The 20,203-nt window shown below is 41.0% G+C and overlaps 1 protein-coding gene across 2 annotated transcripts in view; it reads left to right on the plus strand.

Annotated features, from left to right (window-relative positions):
- Positions 1–2,021: 2,021 nt before the first annotated feature.
- LOC311261609 (ras GTPase-activating protein 1-like) overlaps positions 2,022–20,203 on the plus strand; it is a 30,346-nt gene continuing 12,164 nt past the window's right edge. For both annotated transcript variants that reach the window (XM_084360399.1, XM_084360400.1), the window contains exons 1-3: positions 2,022–3,284; positions 16,854–17,006; positions 19,490–19,625. In XM_084360399.1, the coding sequence (XP_084216525.1) occupies positions 2,740–3,284; positions 16,854–17,006; positions 19,490–19,625 (834 nt within the window). In that variant the 5' untranslated portion in view covers positions 2,022–2,739. The remainder of the gene's footprint in view (positions 3,285–16,853; positions 17,007–19,489; positions 19,626–20,203) is intronic.

Raw genomic sequence — 20,203 nt, forward strand, 5'->3', positions numbered from 1 at the left:
CGCTCAGTCTGGGAGGATCCGCAGGACACAGTCACACTGCCACACAGAGACCGAGAGGAAGACCCCAGTGCTCACCATATAAGGCCAAATGACAACTGTGGGCTACTGGACCTAGATGCACTGAAGCCTAAGGCACGGCCATACAGTAAATGCAGGCCAGGGCAATGCTGTCTTGATGAAGAAAAAAAAGACCAGGCTGTTGTGCCACTCTGAGAGGCCACTTACACTGTGGAGTGCCATACGTGCTTAATGAGCACGCTTGAGTGTACGTCTATGGCGAGTGCTTCATGTATGTCTGCGTGTTTACAACTGCGTATTTGTGCGTTTCGAGTGGAGTGGCTTTTATGGTTACATGTCAAGTCAATGTCAGCCTCTACATTTCACAGTTCACTGACCTTCTGTGTCACAGGACTTAAGAGAGGCCGTGCTTTAGTGGAGAACATAGGCATCAGCTCCCCGAGAGCCCCATGAGAATGCGAGGTGTGCTTGGTCCTAAGTGGCAGTATGGTTCTTCACACCGCGGCCGGTCCACCTCTGTCATGATGCATGTCAGGAGCCATTCGTCACGAGAAGACCACTCATGGAACAGGGAGAGTGAAGGAGAGGAGGGGGGTTACTTACATTAGATCAAAGAAACAAAACACTGCAAAGAAGCAAAATGTTGTTTGCACAGATGGGAAGTGACAGCAGAGGTCATCCACCTTTGCTTTAAAATGCTGATCTATAACTGTGTTTATCTCTCTGTCTTGAAAGATGAGGGTTTATAAAGTGAGAAAATGACTCAGACAGAAAGTAAAAACTCCAGCGAGCAATGAGAAAGTGGTCCAGACATCCTTTTTTTTTTTTTTCTTACAGCGCCAGTTGCTCTAAGACGGATCAGTGTGGAGGTAGAATGGTGATGGCAGCTGCACCAAGGGCATGGCTAGAGGTGGTGGGTGGAGAGCAACAGTGGCCGACGGCTGGAGCTGTTCGACACTATGTAAGCTCTGATCGGGTCAAGGTTAGCTCATGGCTGACTTACTGGAGCTTACAAATCAACTTCCAGGCCTGCAGAGAAACTGGAATGTTTAAAGTTGAATTTAAAGCCAATAAAGATGTTAGGTGAGACCTGCAGCACACTTATTATTAAGCGTACTGCCCACAGACATTAGCACACATGTGTCATCTTCTCTGGTGATGCTCTCTCAGGCCTGCACTGTGGCTATTGTCATCTTTTTTTGGTTTGGGGGGTATTTTGGTTTTCAGTCTGTCTTGTCTTGTCTCCAGCCAGTTAGACACATGTCTGGTTGCTTACCCTGCAAGTTGAGGAACGTGGTCCTAAAAATGGGCACCTTTTTATACAAACAGTTACAGTTTATCCCAACATGAAGATGAATAATTGAAAACGTATCACTGTCCTAATACTTTCGGATCCTAAGTAAGCAGCCACTTGTCTATTTAACAGAATGCAGAGGCCAAATGAGTGAAATGAAAATGGATTACTCGGTCTATAATTGTACAAAGATAGACTTTCTGTCACAACGCGATAGCCATAATCAGATTGTCTTCAGCAGTGTATTAAAGCGATCATTAAAAACTCCCACTGGACCATATACATATTTAATTTAGTCATCAGCATTCAGAAATGAATGAATATTACAGGCTATGAACTCCTGAATGATGTCAATCCAGCAGTGGACTAGACATCTCAAGAGGAAGAAAGCTTGGATTTAAACATAACACAGATCACAATCAATTTCCTAATGAATCACATTGACAACATAGGCTAACCAATAGATACAGATGGAAAACATGCACCTATTTAGAGGCAGCCTTTCAGCTCCAGGTCCGTCCATCTGCATTAAAACATTATGAAGCTGTATTTTAAGCGATCATATTCAATCTATCTGAATATCAATTAGGATCCAAGCAGCATTTGTCGGAGCGCTGATTGAAGATGGCATGGATTGGGCCGGTGGCGCTCTGTGCTCACTTGGCTGCGTCTGCTCGCTGACTGGAGAGGAGTGGGAGAGGGAGGGGAGAAGAGCAGCGAGCGCAGCAGCAGCGGGCGAACCACCAGCCCTGAAACCCAGAAATAAAGGCGAACTTAGCTTGAATGCGCAAGAATAATTGACTGTGGTTTTACGATATGGTAGTTCGCTTATAACAACACACCGCTCCGGGGATTTGGGCGATAGGGGCCGGGTCGTTTGTGGACTCTACACGAGACGGCTGGAAACTCAAGAAGGAAAGAAAACAACAACACTGGAAAAAAAAGACGGGGGTTACACACAACAGTGACAATAAAACAACACTCCCCGACAAGTGGTCTGCCTGGTGCCGAGGGTGAAGTCCGAACAGACAAAAAAACAAACAGGAAATATTGGTGAATTGATGTTCTGTTTGAAACGGTGTAAATGTTAGTTTCCAGATAGCGTGTCTGTGTGAACTTTAAACTCAGGAAACAATGAAGACATAGCGAGCAAGAACTCATCAAGTGTCTCGGAGCCGTTAGCCATCCCGCTAGCGTTAGCTTGGCTATCGTGCAGCGAGCGAATGCGAGGTAAAGCTAACGCCCGCTAGTGCAGCCAAGTAAGCTAAGTTAGCTTGTCGGCTAATATTAGCTGGCTAGCTAAACGCGTTTTGGAGAAACTTTTGGTGTTGTTTCCCCGGAGCCCAAACACTGAAGGAGTATTGTAAGGACGGAGGGGAAGGGCAGGTTCCCTTCTGGACTTTTTCCCCTCTACATATTCTCCTAATATGATGGCTGCGGAGGTCAGCACTGAGGATACGGGCTCGGTCACGACAGGGACAGGGGTGGCAGGCGGAGGAGGCCCGGAGACGGCCCCTTTCCCCTACTATCCCAAGTCGAGCAGAGTGCGAGTCACTGATTTGGGACAAGGACCAGCACCAGCCTTCCGCCAACATTCAAACACCTCTCCGGACTCACTTCCCGACATGAGCATAATCTATCCCATGTCTAGTGGGGATATGACCGGACCTGTGCTGTCCGCAACAGGGAGTGGCGGAGCAGGAGGTGGACATTCAGTTTTCCAAGGAACAAGCTCAGGGACCGTGGGCGGCATTTGCTCCTCTCCCACTTCGGAGGGTCCAGCTAGTCGGATTTCACCCACATCAACAGGCCCTGATGGGCCCTCTGCCTTCCCCCCACTGCCACCACCACCTCCTCCCCCTCCAGGCTGTGGGGGGCTCGGCGGCACTATGGATGAAAGCGACATGCAGGATGGACCGGAATACGAAGAAGAAGAGGTGGTCTTCCCCCTCTCTGCACCTCCCACTAACCAGTGAGTATACTACCACTACACTCAAACCTAGATATCAACATTATCAAGCATCCTGTACCTTTTCTTGGGTTGACTTCCTTCCTGTTAACACTTGATGTCTGATTTGACTCGTGCAGGTTCAATAGTGACTTGTGCTACAGGCAGGTATCATCAGTCAGGCTCTACATTTACAGCCCACAATCATTACTCCATGTACAATGGGTGTTTATAGTCAGTAACTCAACAGTTGTGGCCATGCCACAGTCCCAAAACCTGTTGACCTACTGTCTTTTCTTTTCTACATTTACGAACTTGTTCTACTTTTCTGCAGTATTACAATTATGCATTGATTTGTTTAAACAGTCAAACTAAAGTCAGATTGTTGTTGGATCTTGGCAACATTACAACATGTTTGTAAAACTTTAAAGTAAGTACCTTGCACAACTTGCGCAAAAACATACAACACCACTTTAACAACACATGCAATGTGCAAGCCAGGTCTTCCTCCCTGGGTAACATGCCTAGGCAATTCAAAATATATCAGGGATCCAATGGGACTGTGTGTCAGCGAGCTAGACGGCTTTTTCAAATCATTCATGTGAGGATATTCACCGTTACTCTGAGTCACGATTATCCAGATAATCAAAATTCACAATCAACTTATTGTGATCCGCAATAAAATCTTTGATCATCCCATCCCTAGTTGGATCTAACTGTTACACCCCTATTCACAGTAAAGCTAACGGGATAGTATCAATATCCAGTTCATATGTTTTTCAATCAACATCATGAACCTTACAATGAGAATTGATGCACTCAAAAGCCAAAATGCAGTATCTTCACAAAGGGATGCAGGATGCATTATTATAATTTATATTATCGGCAATTTAACATTATATATGGAATCTGCTGATAAACAGACATGATAGTATGAAGCCTAAGTGCTCTCACTGGCATAACAAACACAGTATTTACAAACTCCAATACAGCAGGTGGCTGTTTGCACCTTAAAAGTTGGTTTGCAATCTGCCAATAAACACAGAGACAGGTGCACATAATCTACAGATTAGGAACATCTTTTTAAAATACAAAAATTTGAAATGATCAGTAATTTTATCAGTATCGACCATGAGAGGACAGTAATTATTGGCTATCAGTGTCGGCTGAAATGCCATCAAACAAACTGCTTCTCCTGGTCCTGGTCCTCTTGACATAATTCAACAAATGGCCAAACAAAAAGATTAAACGTAATAACAGTGGATCTTTTTAGATTACATAGATTAGAGGAGACTAAACATAGAAGACACATAAACAAAGCCTCACAAAACTGCAGTATACATATGCCTGTATCAGATAGAAAAATGTAATGGGCTGTTGTATTGTCCTAACTCCTTATGTCTTACTGTTTTTTTGTTCATCCACCTAGTGGGGGGGTTATTTGTGCAGCCTTTTCATCATCATCTGATCAGGTTCATGATCAAAAATTAAACTGGCAGATCAGTTTCTCCATGAAGGCATGGCAATGGCATGGCAGAGGCAGCTAAAGTGAACTGGTTTGATGAAAAGTTGCAGGTGATAAGTTCCTACTTAGTCTTGGTGAGTGTATTGTTATCTAGGTAAGCATATTTATTTGTGCCTTTTCTGTTCAAAATCTATTTGTCTCATGGCTGCATCATCGGGTCCGATCACAGTTGTACGGACTGTATGGAGTTCAGTTTGTGATGTAAAGGTACAGGTACAACAGGGTGTTTGTGAGCCTTTTTTGATTGCAGCATAGAAATGCATCCTAAACATTGTATTTTAGGATTGCATCTGTAATTACAGGCATTTCTATGAATTTATCAGACTTGCACACAAGCACATGCCCAAACCCATGTGTGCTGGTGTTGTAATAACCTAAATACGGCCCTCCCATTTGTTACAGTCTCATTAGAGAACTGCTGAGCTTTGTCATTTCTGGCCCTCATACTGTAAGATATGGAAGTGAGTAGGCCTAGAGTGTGAATTCAGCTCTTATTTTAGGAGCCACTCTATATCTCCCTGTCAGATTAGAGAGGAAGGGGAAGGCCAGCATTTCACCAGTCTTGCCTGTACTGGTAATGAACAACCCGAGCTGGATTCAACTGGACTTGAATCGAAGTTCTTACAGTACTTCTGTGGAAATGGTAGTTTTGCCAACAGGATACAGACTTCTTCATGGGTTTGCATTTGGATTCCAGTTTATCAACTTGCAGGGTTTTGCCAGTGAAGCTGTGGAACAGTTGTCACTTGTGCATGAATGTCATTGATTTTCTGTGGTCTTGCTTGTTTCACAATGAGAGACTTGTAGTAAAATGTTTCTCAGCCACATTCACTAAGACATAACACTACGCGCTGGTGAGAGTCAGAATGAATCTGCTCTGACTGTCTCTGGCCTACTCTGACATGTTTACTCAACCAACTTGTGCAAGGCTTTTCGTCAATTTTGGGTTTGTGGTTTCAGTGAATTGCTCATAGTGGTGATGAGCATGAGAGAGCTTGACCACATACCTTTCTTTTCTAGTTATAATTAGCCCGCAGTTTCCTAATAGGTGTTGCAAAGTGTGTGACGGTGTTTACCAAATTGAGGCCTACCATTATGGCCTTTATGGATAATGAACTTTGTCCACATCAAAATGGAGGAAGTAGATCTGTAGGAGGAAATTGGCAAAAAAAAAAAATGCTCTTCCGATCTAATTTTTGTTTTTGTTTTAAGGTTTACATTAAAAAAACATTGAGGTCAAGTTGTTAATGTACAAACGTGTGCTCACCATGAGAACACCTGCCACTGGCAACAGAAGCAAGGCCAGAGGCAGAGCTATGCACACAGCCTTCATTCATCCTCCTGTCTGGCAGTGGATGCTTCTCGAGTACAGACAAGTTATAAGGTGCTGCCTTTGCCTTGTAACAGTGACCCAGTTAAGGCAAAGATCTGTCCCTGCTTCAGGATGTGCCTCTGATCTGCTATGATAGACGGGGCTGAGATGTGGACACTCTGCGAGGTTACTGTCTCTTCTCGTTGTGCTGTCCTATAGATGATGCCGGATGTAATATACAGCGATTCAGGCAAAATCTTCACGGTCATGGACATTGCTTAAGTTCTGGCCTGGAGGCAAGAAGATGAAACTCAAGGCCACATTTTATGGCATAAATCAACTCATCTTGTGTCATATAACGTATGTGATCATCCAATCTCTGTATAAACACGACACTCATATGTGTTTTTCCCTTTCGTGACTACAATAGCATATGCCAGTGGCAACATTTACAACTGGCAACTATGGGTGTTGCATTCACAGCTGACTACCCTGAATGATTCTGAATCTCACCCTGCCCGTTCAGCTGTGTAGCAAGCTGTGTATGCCTTCTGTAATCGCACTCCAAGACTGATCTTGTATTCCTTTGAGTTATTTTAGCAGCCTGCAAAGTGCATGTTGGAAGAGTGATGGTGGAAAACTTCCACACTGTTGGAAGTAGTCCCACTGTGGCACATTTGCACTGTGCAGAAGAGTGAAAATGAGAGTGAGCGAGACAAACGGCAGTCACACTCACACCTCTGTACAACACGGTGTCATTAACAATGGATGCAGTACTTTGGTAAGAATTTCACACTGATGATAGCTTAACGAAGAAATGGGAGTGAAGATGTGATGTGGCTCTAACAGTGCTTGCTCCTGCTGCCATTAGAAACCTCTGGCCCGGTGCCTGAGTTTAAACAAACAGCGCGTTGGGAAACGAGTCGTTGATTTTGAGTTTCCACGAAGATTAGCAAGGATTTTGAGTCATAAAGGGTTTCCCTGAGGAGGTGGTGGTAGGAGGAAGGAGAAACGGAGGAAAGAAAAGTTGGATTTGAAGATCAGTGGCTATGTGAATGAATTTAACAGATTTAGCAGTTGGCTGTGGAAACACCTCTGTAACTAGCGTTCATTGAGTACCCTCACTACTTAATTGGTTATTCCTGGGTGGCGATTGTTCTCACTAGCCAACATGTTACATCGCTTTATAACAAAGTAGGGTCTTAGTAATGGGATTTGATCGGTCGTTGCACAGTTTTGATGAACGGTGATCTCACCAATTAGTATTAAGCCTGTAATTAATGATGAACATTTTTGAAATTACTCCAATACTTTAGCTGGAAAGTTACATAGAGGATTGCAGCATACATGAAATTATTTGGTACCTCGTTGCTCAGCTGTCCACTCAGTCACCCATCCTTTATAGCCAAGGATGCACATGCTTTGGGTTGGTTTAATAGACCCATTGATTGAAATACCAGTCCCATTTTTATTAGTGTAAACTCTGTGCTGTGCATTGATAAGGTAGAGCCTATGGTTTCCATGCATTTTCAGTGTGTTACGCAATGTCCTGTCATGCCCTTCCAATACCCACATTGCCCTGCCTTTTCTCTCCTGCATCCTGTTTTCAAGACTTCTGAGCCGCTCATTGTGGCCTTAACAGGATCCTCAGAAGTATTTCAGTTGTGTTTGACAATGCACTGGACTTTTGATTTGAATGACTTTTCGCATTAGTTAGGTGTTCGTGATTATGAATTGAGTATGTAGAAAATGTTACAGTGCCAGGTTAGGCTTAAGTACTATGGTACTTCTTACATGACTTTCTGCACATATATAATAAATGTGTTTTTTATAACAGTGGTGTCATTGCATTGTTACCTGTACAAAAGACATGCCACACAACTGGAAGCTAGTGTTGCACATTTCCATTTTTATTAAGCTGTTCTGTCTGCCTGGTGGATGTTTGTATAATTAAGTGATGGTTTAAATTCTGCTGGAAGAGAATGTTCTTAACTGGACACCCCTGCTTGTAGATATCAGAAGCACCAGGAATATGGTATGGGTAGATGACAGTGAAGCCTATTATCACTGATGTAATGATGTTATTTCAGGGAGGCTGATTCACAGCAGGAAAGCTGAGATGTCGGCTCTGGTCCCTGTGTGTCTGGCTGAGCATTAAAATGATGATGGTTGGTTAGCGTTCAGGTTCAGCAAGGCTGAAGATTCATGGATGTCCCGTTCCCTTCTCGCCATCTGTACAGTTTAAGTCTGCCACTGTGTGCTGTCACTCTCCTGCCCTGACTGTGGTAACAAGCTGTGGCAGTCCGTCATGTGCAAAGCAAAACAAAACCAATTCAATACTACTGTCAGACCTCCAATGCGCTCCACCTTTTTATCTTTCCATTGTGGGAACTTGACCACACAAATATAAATAAATGGTTAAGAGGTCCCTATTCACATAATAGTTGTTTTGCTGCTTGGTTAGTGCTAAACCCATGTAGTTTTACATTCAAATCTCTGTTCATTTGCTAAAAGAATCGTTGGTGTAGGGTTAGGAATTGAAACCAGTCTGAAAAAAAATGTGAGAGCATTTCATGTCACTGTGTTTCAATCTTTAAGCATAGTTGAAGCCAGGTATGTTAAAGTACTCCCAAAGGCCACTGTAGGTCACAGGGTTGTTTGTTTCAATTCCACTAATGCACATCTGTGTATTCGAGTGTTCATGGACAGCACATAAATGTGTATTCATACAGTCGTCTGTGTGTGCAGAGATGCCACTCCCTACCCTTGCTGTCCCACTGCTTCAAAAGCCAATAGGCAGCATGCTCATGATGCGTGGCTTTATGAGAGAGAAAGAGGGAAGGGTAAGCGAAAAAGAAAGTCATTGCAGGATGAAGTGGGAGCAAAGACTACATGGCTACCGTTTGCCTCAGTCTCTGAAAGATCAACTTCTTCAGATGCGCGTCTAAAGGATAATGGAACTAGACATGATCCTCCAGTTTTCTTCAAATTAGCACAATTCAATAAATGTGGAATGTCAGTCTGCATCGTTGTGTCCTCCTGTTCATCTTACTTCAATGGATGTTGAGTATTGACCCTTGCAACGGGAGATGACTGTATCAGGGCAGCAGCAGGGTCACATCATCATGCCTTGTAAGGATTTAGAGCTGCCTTTGCTCTGCTTTCCACGTCGGTGCTCACAGTTTTTGCCTGGCCAGCAGCAGTATTTGTGGAATTGGTGCACCTTGTGAGACCACGGGACGCAGGAGGGAGATGCAGCAAAGGGCGAACTTGGCGTAAGTGGGGCATCAAATCACACCGCAAGTCTAACCTCACATCCTTAACAATGGTCTGGTAGAAACAGCTGACTGCTCCAGTTTTTAAAAAAAAATCTATTTTCTATTGGAGGATTCAAAATCTACTGTAGTTTTAAAAAATATTATTTGAATAACGGATACTCGTGTGTGTAGTTTATCATTTAATTATTATGCAGGGGACTTTTTCGGTGTGATGTCTTTCAGCCAACTGCTCATCTAATTATTCAGTGCAATCACAATCACCGGACATTTGCTATAGGACTTTTGGTGTCATTAACTGTTTAGTCAAACACTTGCTATAATGGTGATATAATGGTGTATGTAGCTAATTGTCTAATCACACGATTCACAGAACCGGCACATTGAAGTCAGAAAAGGTCATATTACATGTGTAACTACATGGTAATATGCGATTTCAAGACAATCTTACCTATTTCAGGCTTGATTTGAAAATCTTAGTGGCGTGTTTACTGGATGACAAATGTATGTGTAGAAAACATATTGTGCTCAGTACCCCGTATATAAAGTCTGCAGCTCCCCCGAGGTGCATTGCTAATGTACAGTAATGCAATGTTTCATTACTTTTTGATACTGATGAGGGCTGACAGTACGTCTGTGGAGATGTTTGAGTACAGCCGCATCCATCAAGATGGAAAAAGATGAAGGATGGAGACAGAAGCTGAAGAGAGAGAGAGCTTCCAAGGAGCATAATGAGAGACAGACAGACAGACTGACAGAGAGATGAGGTCCAACTCACTCAAGTCACTGCAATCTGTCTGTTCTGTTGGTCTTACTGCCCCTAGAGACTTGGCTCTAGCAAACAGAAAAAATGCAAACAAAACAGTTTGTCAGTTTTCTGGCATGTGGCAACAATAAAGCTGTGCATAAAGTGGATGGGCACAAAGAGTAGAATCTTTGCTTACCTTACCTTGAATCTTCATTAAAACTTAATTTTAATATCAATATATCACAGTATTTAAAGAATGGATAATGTACAACTTCTTCAGCAATCCATTACTGAGGCTTATTAAATGGTTAAGTCTTACCCAACATACTCTGGGTATCATTACTTTTTAAAAATGGCTACGCTTGAATGATTTTGGTCAGTAGAGTATGTGGTGTCCTCATTTTGAGCCCAAAATCTTTCCGAAGACTTGTCCTTTTCAAACTGTAGCTTGTCATTGCTTCAACTTCTGTGCTGTTTTAGCAGTAATTCCATCCTCGGTTGACGCACATAACATAATTTAAATATCGTTTATTTTGATTATAGGATGATGATGTAGATGTTTGTTTTTACTTGGAACAGTCTATTGATGTTAATGTCAGTCATTTTCTCAATCCATTTATAAGTCATCGCCTAATTTCTCCTATGGGGGGTATACAACATGCTTATGCTGGTATTGCTATCTTCTAGACTAGAGCACCATAAAATACTGTAATTATGAGTTGAGTGCACATTAATAACCCAAACAAAGTACACAGCATATGTTGTTAAGGCTAGAGTTTATTTATATTGCCACATTTAAATTATTATAACAGCTGTTGCCCATTTAATTAAAACATCAGTTACATACATACATAAATGCATGATATACATATATTTTCTTGTGTGCAGTCACTGAAAACACAGCAACCCATAGAAAATGCTCTACAAATGTGGTCATCTTTGTGCAGTTTCTCTTGGATAATTTAAATCTCTTTCTAGTTGTAAGATTAAAAACGACATTGTTCACATCCTGTGACTTCATGTTGCCACAGGTTGTTCTTTTCAATCAAAAGCTATAAGCTGAGAGTAAGCCACAGTGAGGGTTTATGTTGCACAACAATACAGGCACAATCTACAAGGAGTATGTCAGTCCTGTCCTCTTGTGATGCAATATTGTTAAAGGCATTCAGCCTTAAAAATATAGCCAGAAGGATACACAATAAATCACGCCGCTGTGCTTGTTGGAGCCTAAGCCCGATGTTTTGGTGTTTTGCCAAGCTCACTAGGCTTGGGCATGTTTGAGTTCAGCAGTGTGCAGTAATACTGTTGTTGACAGCATGACACAATTAGCTGAACTATGCATCTTACTTAACCTAGTAACTCATATGGTCCCAGTAACACAATCAGAATTAACATGTAAGAATGTATCCACATCAAATTTACATTGCTTTGAGTGTACGCCACAGAAAAAGACATACAGCTAGAAATAAGGACAACAACAACAACTGAAGAAATAGGTTGAAGTTAAAGTGATAAATGCTACAGTGCATAACTGTACAGCAGCATGTGCAAAGAGAGTAGGTGTATACAGTATATTTAAAAACACTATGGCCGACACCATAAAAGTATAGGATGATATGATAAAATGTGCATTTTAGTGGATGTTTTGGTGCTACAGGTGTGTTGACACTGTGTGTGACTGATTCAACTGTTCATCACAATAGCTGAAATGATTGCCCTCGCCCCTCTTCATGACAAAGTGCCTAAACTGTGTTCTGTGTGATGGTGAGGTTCAGGATGTGGGCATTGAGGGTGGTGAAGGATGACAGTGTGGGTGTCTCCTCCTGCTCACTCACCTCAGCAGTTTGAAACCTTATTGGTTTCATTCAGGTAGTTGTGACTTGGCTAGTGAAAAATGCCATGCATGTTAGGTTTGGTCACACTATATAGATTTGTTTGCATTTGTTAGCCTGTTTTAGTATCTGTGGAGGAACTGTATGCAGACAGATAAGTGACTAGTCCAGAGTTGAGTGTCAGTACAGGAGAGAACCAGGACGTCACTGTGCTGCTCACTGTTCATGTACTGACATGACAGGGCATTCCTTAAGCTGATAGAATCACTGTATCCTATCAACGCTGTCATGGCCTATGCTCATAGTCTGTTTATCATAACACCCTCCCTGTCTAGTTTAGCCACTCACAACCCCTGTCATCATAGACAGTGTTATTTAAGAATGGAATAGTAAAGCCCATACATCCATCTACATGAAACATCTCAATTGCTTTTTCCATATCTATAGATGGGTGTGATAAGACACCAGGACGTAAGGGGTATCTGTAAATTAAATCAACAAGGCGATGTAAATAATGTAGATGACTTAAAGGCATACAGCAACAAATCCACATGGCTGGGGTTGCTATAGATACACAGAAAACATTGTGTACAGCTGTGACGTAACGGAAGAATACCACAGCTATAAAATGTATGTTTTAGTGCAATGAGTTGCAACCCAAACCAAAAATACAGCTAAGCAGCCTCACCCAGTGTAACCCAGTGGAACGTTTGCTTGTGCAGAATACTGATAAGCACTGGATTTAAATCCACCTCGGGACCAAGACTGGTTTATGCATTTTATACACCTGCTTGATTCAACAAGACAATGAATGGCATAACGAGATCTGTGTTTCACGCTGTGTGTATTTGGGGTATAGCGTAGGATTCAGTCTAAGTAATAAAGCAAAGTTGACAACCTGTTTATTGTTACATGTCTGCTCAAATCCAGAGCTATAACAGTGACTGTGGTAGGTGACAAACAAATATATTATCTCATTTAACGGTTGATTTAAAAACCTCACGTTACGGAGCTCCACAAAACACCAACAATGAAGCTCCCTTGCATGCTGCACTAAAACAAAGCACTCATTTGTATGGCGTCCTGGTTTAAATGCATAATGCAAACAAATATCCTTGTTAACCTTGGAATACATTCCTTGGAATTTTTTATGGTGGAAAAATCTACCAAAATGGAGAGTCTCTGTATTGTTCACCAGTGTACAGAGGTCAGCAAGTCCCCATTCTGTGAGCTGTACCTAGTTAATTAATTACATGTCAGTCATTCATCAAACGCAAGATTCAGGGAAGAATAATTCTCCCATATATGAATGCTTCAGGTCTGTGTATAAACATTATGAACCAAGTGTTTTAAAGATGAGAAAGTGTAACAATGAAGCAGCAGGTGAGCAAAACATTAATTTACAAAACATTAAAATACAATTAATTTTAACCCTGTAGTTCATATTTTTAATGTTATGCCCAAGATTGTGAATCCTTTTTGTTAATGTTAGCACCACATTCAATCCTAGTTATTTTATTTCTTGTTTAAAGCGAGAACCTGTTTTTGAAAGAAAGCAATAATGTTTTGGTAGCATGGGTTTAGCTTTGCCAAGTCAGTTTTTTTTTTTTTGTGTGTCTGGGTAACAATATGTTACTATTTTTACACTTTCGCCTGCAACTGTAAACAGCTCAGAATAAATTAGCTGATGTTCTTGGACATGTGTACGTACCCCAACCTAATTTAAACAGCAGGCTGTCTGGCAGCATGACGCACTGACTCAGCCATGCATGACGTTAGCCGAAGACATTTCAGGTATATCAGTGTTGGTCAAAAGAGTCGACTGAGCCACATCCTTCCTGGAGTGAGGCTAGGAGGTTCAATTTGGCTGCATAATGAAGACAAGCAATACAGATACATTGTTTAATTTTCAGATATGAATTGAAAAATTTAAATTCATACAAAAGATTTTTAAAAAACTACATCCTTAATAACGAGGGCCAAAGTGTCAAGAAATATAATTAAAAAAACATGGAATTTGTAGTTTGCTTTGCTAGAGGGGCATGGACTATGAGCGTCTCAAAGTACACTCATTAGTTTTGGCTCATGTATGTGCAACAGTATTAAGGTGAAGGTTAATATAGATCAGAGAGTGTGATGATTAATAAATACATTCTCAGCCAGTCAAATCATTTGTTTTATTGGACTCAGCTCAAGAGATTAATAATTTATAGCTCAAAGCAGATTGCGTTACTGGCATTCCTGCTCTTACCAAAACAAAAGCTATACCTTTTTTTTTTTATTTAAACCCATCTACTGGCTGAAGAGTATTTAATTTAAAAAGTTTATTTACATTTTAATCATTATTACCTTATTTCTGTACATTTACTCGAAGTATTACATGTGCGTGTGTGAGAAGTTGCGTCACAGATGTCTGAGGGCTGCCTGCGCTGGTTGCTGCACCATCACATAAATAGGGCAACGTGTATAGGTGTGTATGGATAACTACTGAGATTAAAGTTCAGCACATGGTTAATAGTTGTTTTTATGAGGGTTTTTTCTTTCGAGTATTTATAGGTGATCTAAGAACAAGTTGTTGCTTGTTAAATACACCACACAGTTGTCTAAAATGTCTGAAATTGATGCTAGTGGGTCAGAGGTTGTTTTGTAGTTGGTAAACAGAGCAGACATAAAACCATGACAGAGAGAAGACGCCCGCATTAGAAACCAGCACCTTCCTGTCCATCACAATCCATGCAGTGTTTACTTGTTGGTTTAAATGGCTTAAAGCAATGTAAAGAAATGTGGCCCTTACATTGTCTTTCGTGTTGTATTGTGGCCACTGTTGACCGTTGAATGTTTTTGTTGATGTTGTGGTTCACATGTTGGTTCTGAGACCTAGGGTCTTCTTGGTGTAGTTCAGGATTGGTTACAGTTTGAGTACCCCAAATGTCTTTTATTTGGCTTTAATGTCATTGTATACAGGGTATTATGGGTGGTGTGTCTGTATGTGTTGTTGGGAGGCATAAACTACTTACTTATACAGCTTAATCATATTCTGCTGTATTAATTGGAACCTAGCCATTTTGGTTTGTTGGAGTGTGTGTCCGGCTCTGCTTTCTGCCTTTCCTCTTTTGCAGTTATCAATCTATCTTTCTCTCTTGACTACCTCTATTCCCCGTAAGTGTTATTTCCCCCAGCTTCCCCAGCCCCTTAAATGCTGCTTGGCCCTACTCTCTCGCTGCCCTCAATTGCCCTCTTCAGATCTCTTATCACCCAAATCCCCCTCAAAGCCCCCTCCTGGACACTTAACTCACCCTCTCCTCTTCGGCAAGCCTTCTCCAGCTCACTCCATCATAGCAGACTTAATCACGTTTTCTTTACAAGTAGAGACCTCTGCTCACCTAAAACCAGATGGGAGTCCTTTAGGTCTCCTGTGAAAGAACTGCTGCAGTGCCTCATTCATCTTCTCACCGCTGGATGTTTTTCCAGCCACTGCCCTCTGTTCTGAGAGGCACCAGTGGCCTAAATTTGGAAAAGCGTGTTAATTTTTTACCCCAGCTGGCAAGGCCCAGTCAAGTTCAGCCTCTTCTGCTGAAATTTTAACCAGTGTTGTTCCTAAAGCTTCTGGTTAATTCAGAAAGCAGCAAGTCTTTAATGGCATGCTGGAAACTAAAAAATGCTTTTGGATATAAGCTTTTAGCTTCCTTCCCCTTTCCGTTTGTTTGAGAGTTCATGACCTGCTCAGTGTGTGTGGGCTGGTGGTCATAAAAATAGGTAGTAAAATATGTTGAAGCTTCATATCTGATAGCGATTTCATCATCAAGTCTATGAATTAATTAATGATTGATCATAACTTATTTACTTATTTTCCCTAAGTTAACAGAAGTGATCTGAAAATGAAAAGAAGCATTGTGGCTTCAAGGTTAAAATGGGAAGTAATGAAGTATAACACACAACATTAGATAACCTGGTGAAGGTGGTTGTTTGTTGTGATGTTTATTATTCGAGTTTTGCAATGCTGTCATATTATGGTTAATGATTGCAATCAAACAGGGCTGTGAGGAACTCAGTGTTGTTCGCTGTCATTAGAGAGATGTTTTGATGAGAGGCACTGTGTCTTTAAAGTATTATGTGTATTATAGTTGTAAGAGAGCAATTATACTTTTATTTTTAGATATACAAAACCTTTTATTGTGTAAACATTTTAAATTCAGTCAATCAAGCAGTCTTATTTATGGTACATTCACTGCTCAACACAAATGTAAACCAGTTAATAAACAGTTACCCTGGTCTTGGTCCGGTTGTACAATCCCGGACGAGCCCCCCATTATGTTATATCCCCAAAATGGCCAGGGGGTGAGGGGAATAGCAGATTAAATTTAAAACTGGGAAAAGGAAGTAGGAAACAGTGAAGGGGCAAAAATAAATTATTTATTTATATTTAAAACAAAACTGTGCTAACAAAAACAAACTTCTTTAAAAGTGAAGGGGTCGATCTGCCTACAACAGAAAAAACAAGCCAAAGTCAAATGATATTAAAGGCAAAATTCAAACCAAGGTTTACCACACAACCTCCAAAAAGTAAGCACCTACCAATTCAACGTATAAACGCACACAAGGATTGCAATCTTCACACAGCACAACTGCTGCTGTCTGGCCTGCTGGCACTGTCCTCTGGGTTAAAACTTAGATTGTAAGGGGGATCAGGTGTGACCCATCACTCACTATAGGCAGGGAGGAGAGAAAAGGGTAAACACACGCACAATCGCATCCAAAGCACAATGGCCGTAACAACTGACAAAAAATGTCATTGCTATAAAATGCCATCTGTGTACAAATACAGTGGCCTAATGCACCATTCGTTTATATCCAGCTCCAAATTAATGTCCTTGTCTGTCTGTCTTTTTTCTTTTTTTAAGGTGGTACCATGGCAAGCTAGACCGAACCATTGCTGAGGAGCGGCTGCGCCAGGCCCGGAACCCTGGCAGCTACCTCATCAGGGAGAGTGACCGCCGGCCCGGTTCCTTTGTCCTGTCTTTCCTCAGTATGACCAACGTGGTCAACCATTTCAGGTAAGACCGAGAACATGCAACAAGCAAATAAAACTTAATCTCAGTGATAGGACCAGCATATCCTGCAACAAAAACAGTCCCAAACAAGTGATTTCCATGAATTGTGAGCGTCTTTAAGGCTTCAGTTGTGTTACCCATAGCAATTGTACCTACATAGCTACATAGACTTATTCTGTCTTGCATGGTACTGCAAACACTTGGCAACCAAGCAAGCTTTGTGGGTAGGTTAGTAAGAATCTTTTGCTGTGACATAGTGTTGCAACTCTATTTTCTATTAAAAAATAGAACATAATATGGCATCTCACATAAAGCCACCATCAAGTAGAAGATATGGATAGTGAAACTACCAGAGTGATCTGTTAACTACTAACCAAAAGGGCAGTGGGCACTGTCGTGAAAGATCAACCTCAGAGATGAGACGATACTGAAGTGAAAATGTTTAGGTTTGTTTCTCTCTCTATGTTGGCTTCCGGTGGCCCGTCAGGCCATTACAGACTATTTCAGTCTATTTGTGTTAGTTATTCAAATAGACACTGCAAAGTTTGGGAACAGTGTTTTTTTGTAACGCATATCAAGTTGCACGCTTAGATGCCTGCTGAAACCCATGACTCTGTGTGTGCATGTGTGTTTTTCTGTGTGCTTGTGATGCAGCAGACTTTTCTTTCACACAGTGTGTGTGTGTGTGTGTGTGTGTGTGTGTGTGTGTGTGTGTGTGTGTGTGTGTGTGTGTGTGTGTGTGTGTGTGTGTGTGTGTGTGTGTGTGTGTGTGTGTGTGTGTGTGTGTGTGTGTGTGTGTGTGTGTGTGTGTGTGTGTGTGTGTGTGTGTGTGTGGGCGGACCTGAAGTAAAAGTAAGATGACAGCCCACTTTTCTAGCAGCAATACTTATGGGTATTTTACAACCTTACAGTCAATAAAACAAGACACCACAATCTGTAGTCCCCCTCAACGGATATGTTATTTTAAGTATGAGGATACTTTAACTCTCATGAAAGGTGAAAATATGCTCTTTTAGATCAAGGTCAAATGGCCTGACATCCTCTACTGAAAAAAAACAACAACCTTTTTTAGCTTATTTGAAGATAGGATTGTGATAAAGTATTCATTGGAACAAGAGATCAACAAGCAGGCTACTAAGAACAAATTTGGCATTGAAAAGCAGCACCCAAGTTTCAGCCTTCCATGGTGTGTATTAAATACCAACTTTGAGTACTTGAAGACACGATGTGGGTGTGTGATAAAAGTCTGTCCATCAGCAGATAAATGTCCAGGCTATTGTGCCAATGTTGGTCTCACACATTGCACAAAAAAAACAAGTATATCTCTTTCTTAAGCTAATTTTCTCTAAGTATGCATTTTATAGTATTTTCTACTTTACTGTGTATGTGTGACCTGCTTGTGCAAATTTTGCAACTGACAGAGCAAAAGGTTTGTGCTCTGAGGAATGTATTTTCTAGGAAATGTAAATGCAACAGTGACATCATCTCCTTCACTCACATTAGTTTAGTGTGGACCTGTGATGTCATTGATGCTTAAAGAAAGGAGCCCTTCTGTACGGGAATTATTAACATAAGGTTAATTGCGTGCCACCTACACTTCAAAAGGCTGATGTCCTTAGATTGCGTATGCAGCAAATGAGTAAAAGCACACATGGATTTATTATAAACCCTCAATTAGAGATCCACTTAACTGATGAGCAGAGAATTAGGATTAGTGGCTCTGCAACTGGATATGGTTCAGAGCAGTACTTTTATTATACCATTGTCATCACTGTAGTGATTAACAGGTATATACCCAAGTCTCAAATTACAGATATCATAGTCATAATAGTTGGATTCAACAGGGCACCATCAATCTCTCTCTTCATCACAATATCTGAAATCCTCCTTAGATAATGTAGATGTTAGGGGTGTAGCGGTACACAGAAGTCACTGTTCAGTACTTTGTTTTTGGGGTATTAGTCCGATACAATGGGGAAAAAAGCAACAACAATCTCAAGTGCATAATGCTACATTTATTTTCATGTATTTTAAACATAAAGTTTGTAAGTTACAGTTTGTTCCACCAAGTTTCCTCCCTTGTCCTATAATTCATCAAGCAGTAAACTATGATCAAACAAAAGGCGATATGGATCTAACGTCTTTGGCCTTGTCTACTGTCACATCTAGAGGCTGCTTAAAAAACAGCAGGGATATGTTGTTTGACTTGTTACTGACTGGCACATCTGGGTGATGCCTTCTAATATGCATTATCATGTTCAACGTTTTTCCACTCACATACTGTAAAGCATTTTTCACATGAGTGCATGAAACTCACCGTGACGCATACCTGTACCTTTACAACCCTAGTAGACATTTAATATTTTCTAACATTTAAGGGTGATGGTATACTTTAGTCTTACATTACTTAACTTAACTACACAACAATTAACTTGTATTTAAAGTAACTGTGTTGTTTTTATCATTGTTGCGTGTTCTCTTAACAGGATAATCGCCATGTGTGGGGACTATTACATCGGTGGGCGGCGTTTCTCTTCTCTATCAGACCTTATTGGTTACTACAGCTATGTGTCTTGCCTGCTAAAAGGAGAGAAACTTCTATCACCAGTGGCCCCCCCAGAGGTATTCTCAACTCTTTCCATTGCTTGTTGTGCTATGCAATTAAATGATATTTGCACATTTCCCCTTGTAGTTGTCTTTCAAAGTAAGCTTTGTGAAATACACCTTGTCTAAATATGAGGTACTCCCAGAAGGATAATGGTCTCACAATGGAAATTGTGTAATATAACATATTCTGCTTAATTTTAAAGACTATACATTATATAAGAAACATTTTGTTTAGGCATTTCTGTTGGCTTGACTGGGTTGTGACAGCATGTGGCATGTCATTAATGTGGTTTGCTTTTTTGAAAATAGACATCTGTATATTATGATTATGAAGTTCTTGTTTTCAGGAATGAATCACCATGACAAAGCAGATTAAGCGTCTCTTATTCCGTTTTAAATAGAATAGAGAAGAACTGTCCTTTGAGATCTAGCAAAACTGAATCTTAAGCCTTTAAAATATGCCTAATGCATGCAAATACTCTGATAGTTATCAGTAAGGTATGCCAAATTGAACCTTATCTCCAGAAATGTTGTTCAGTAAAAATACTTAAGCCTGATGAAATATTTCATGGTTGAAAGATGAGTGGAAAAAT

The sequence above is a fragment of the Pagrus pagrus genome (genome assembly GCF_965226575.1).
Source record: "Pagrus pagrus genome assembly, chromosome: 8".
Taxonomy (NCBI): domain Eukaryota; kingdom Metazoa; phylum Chordata; class Actinopteri; order Spariformes; family Sparidae; genus Pagrus; species Pagrus pagrus.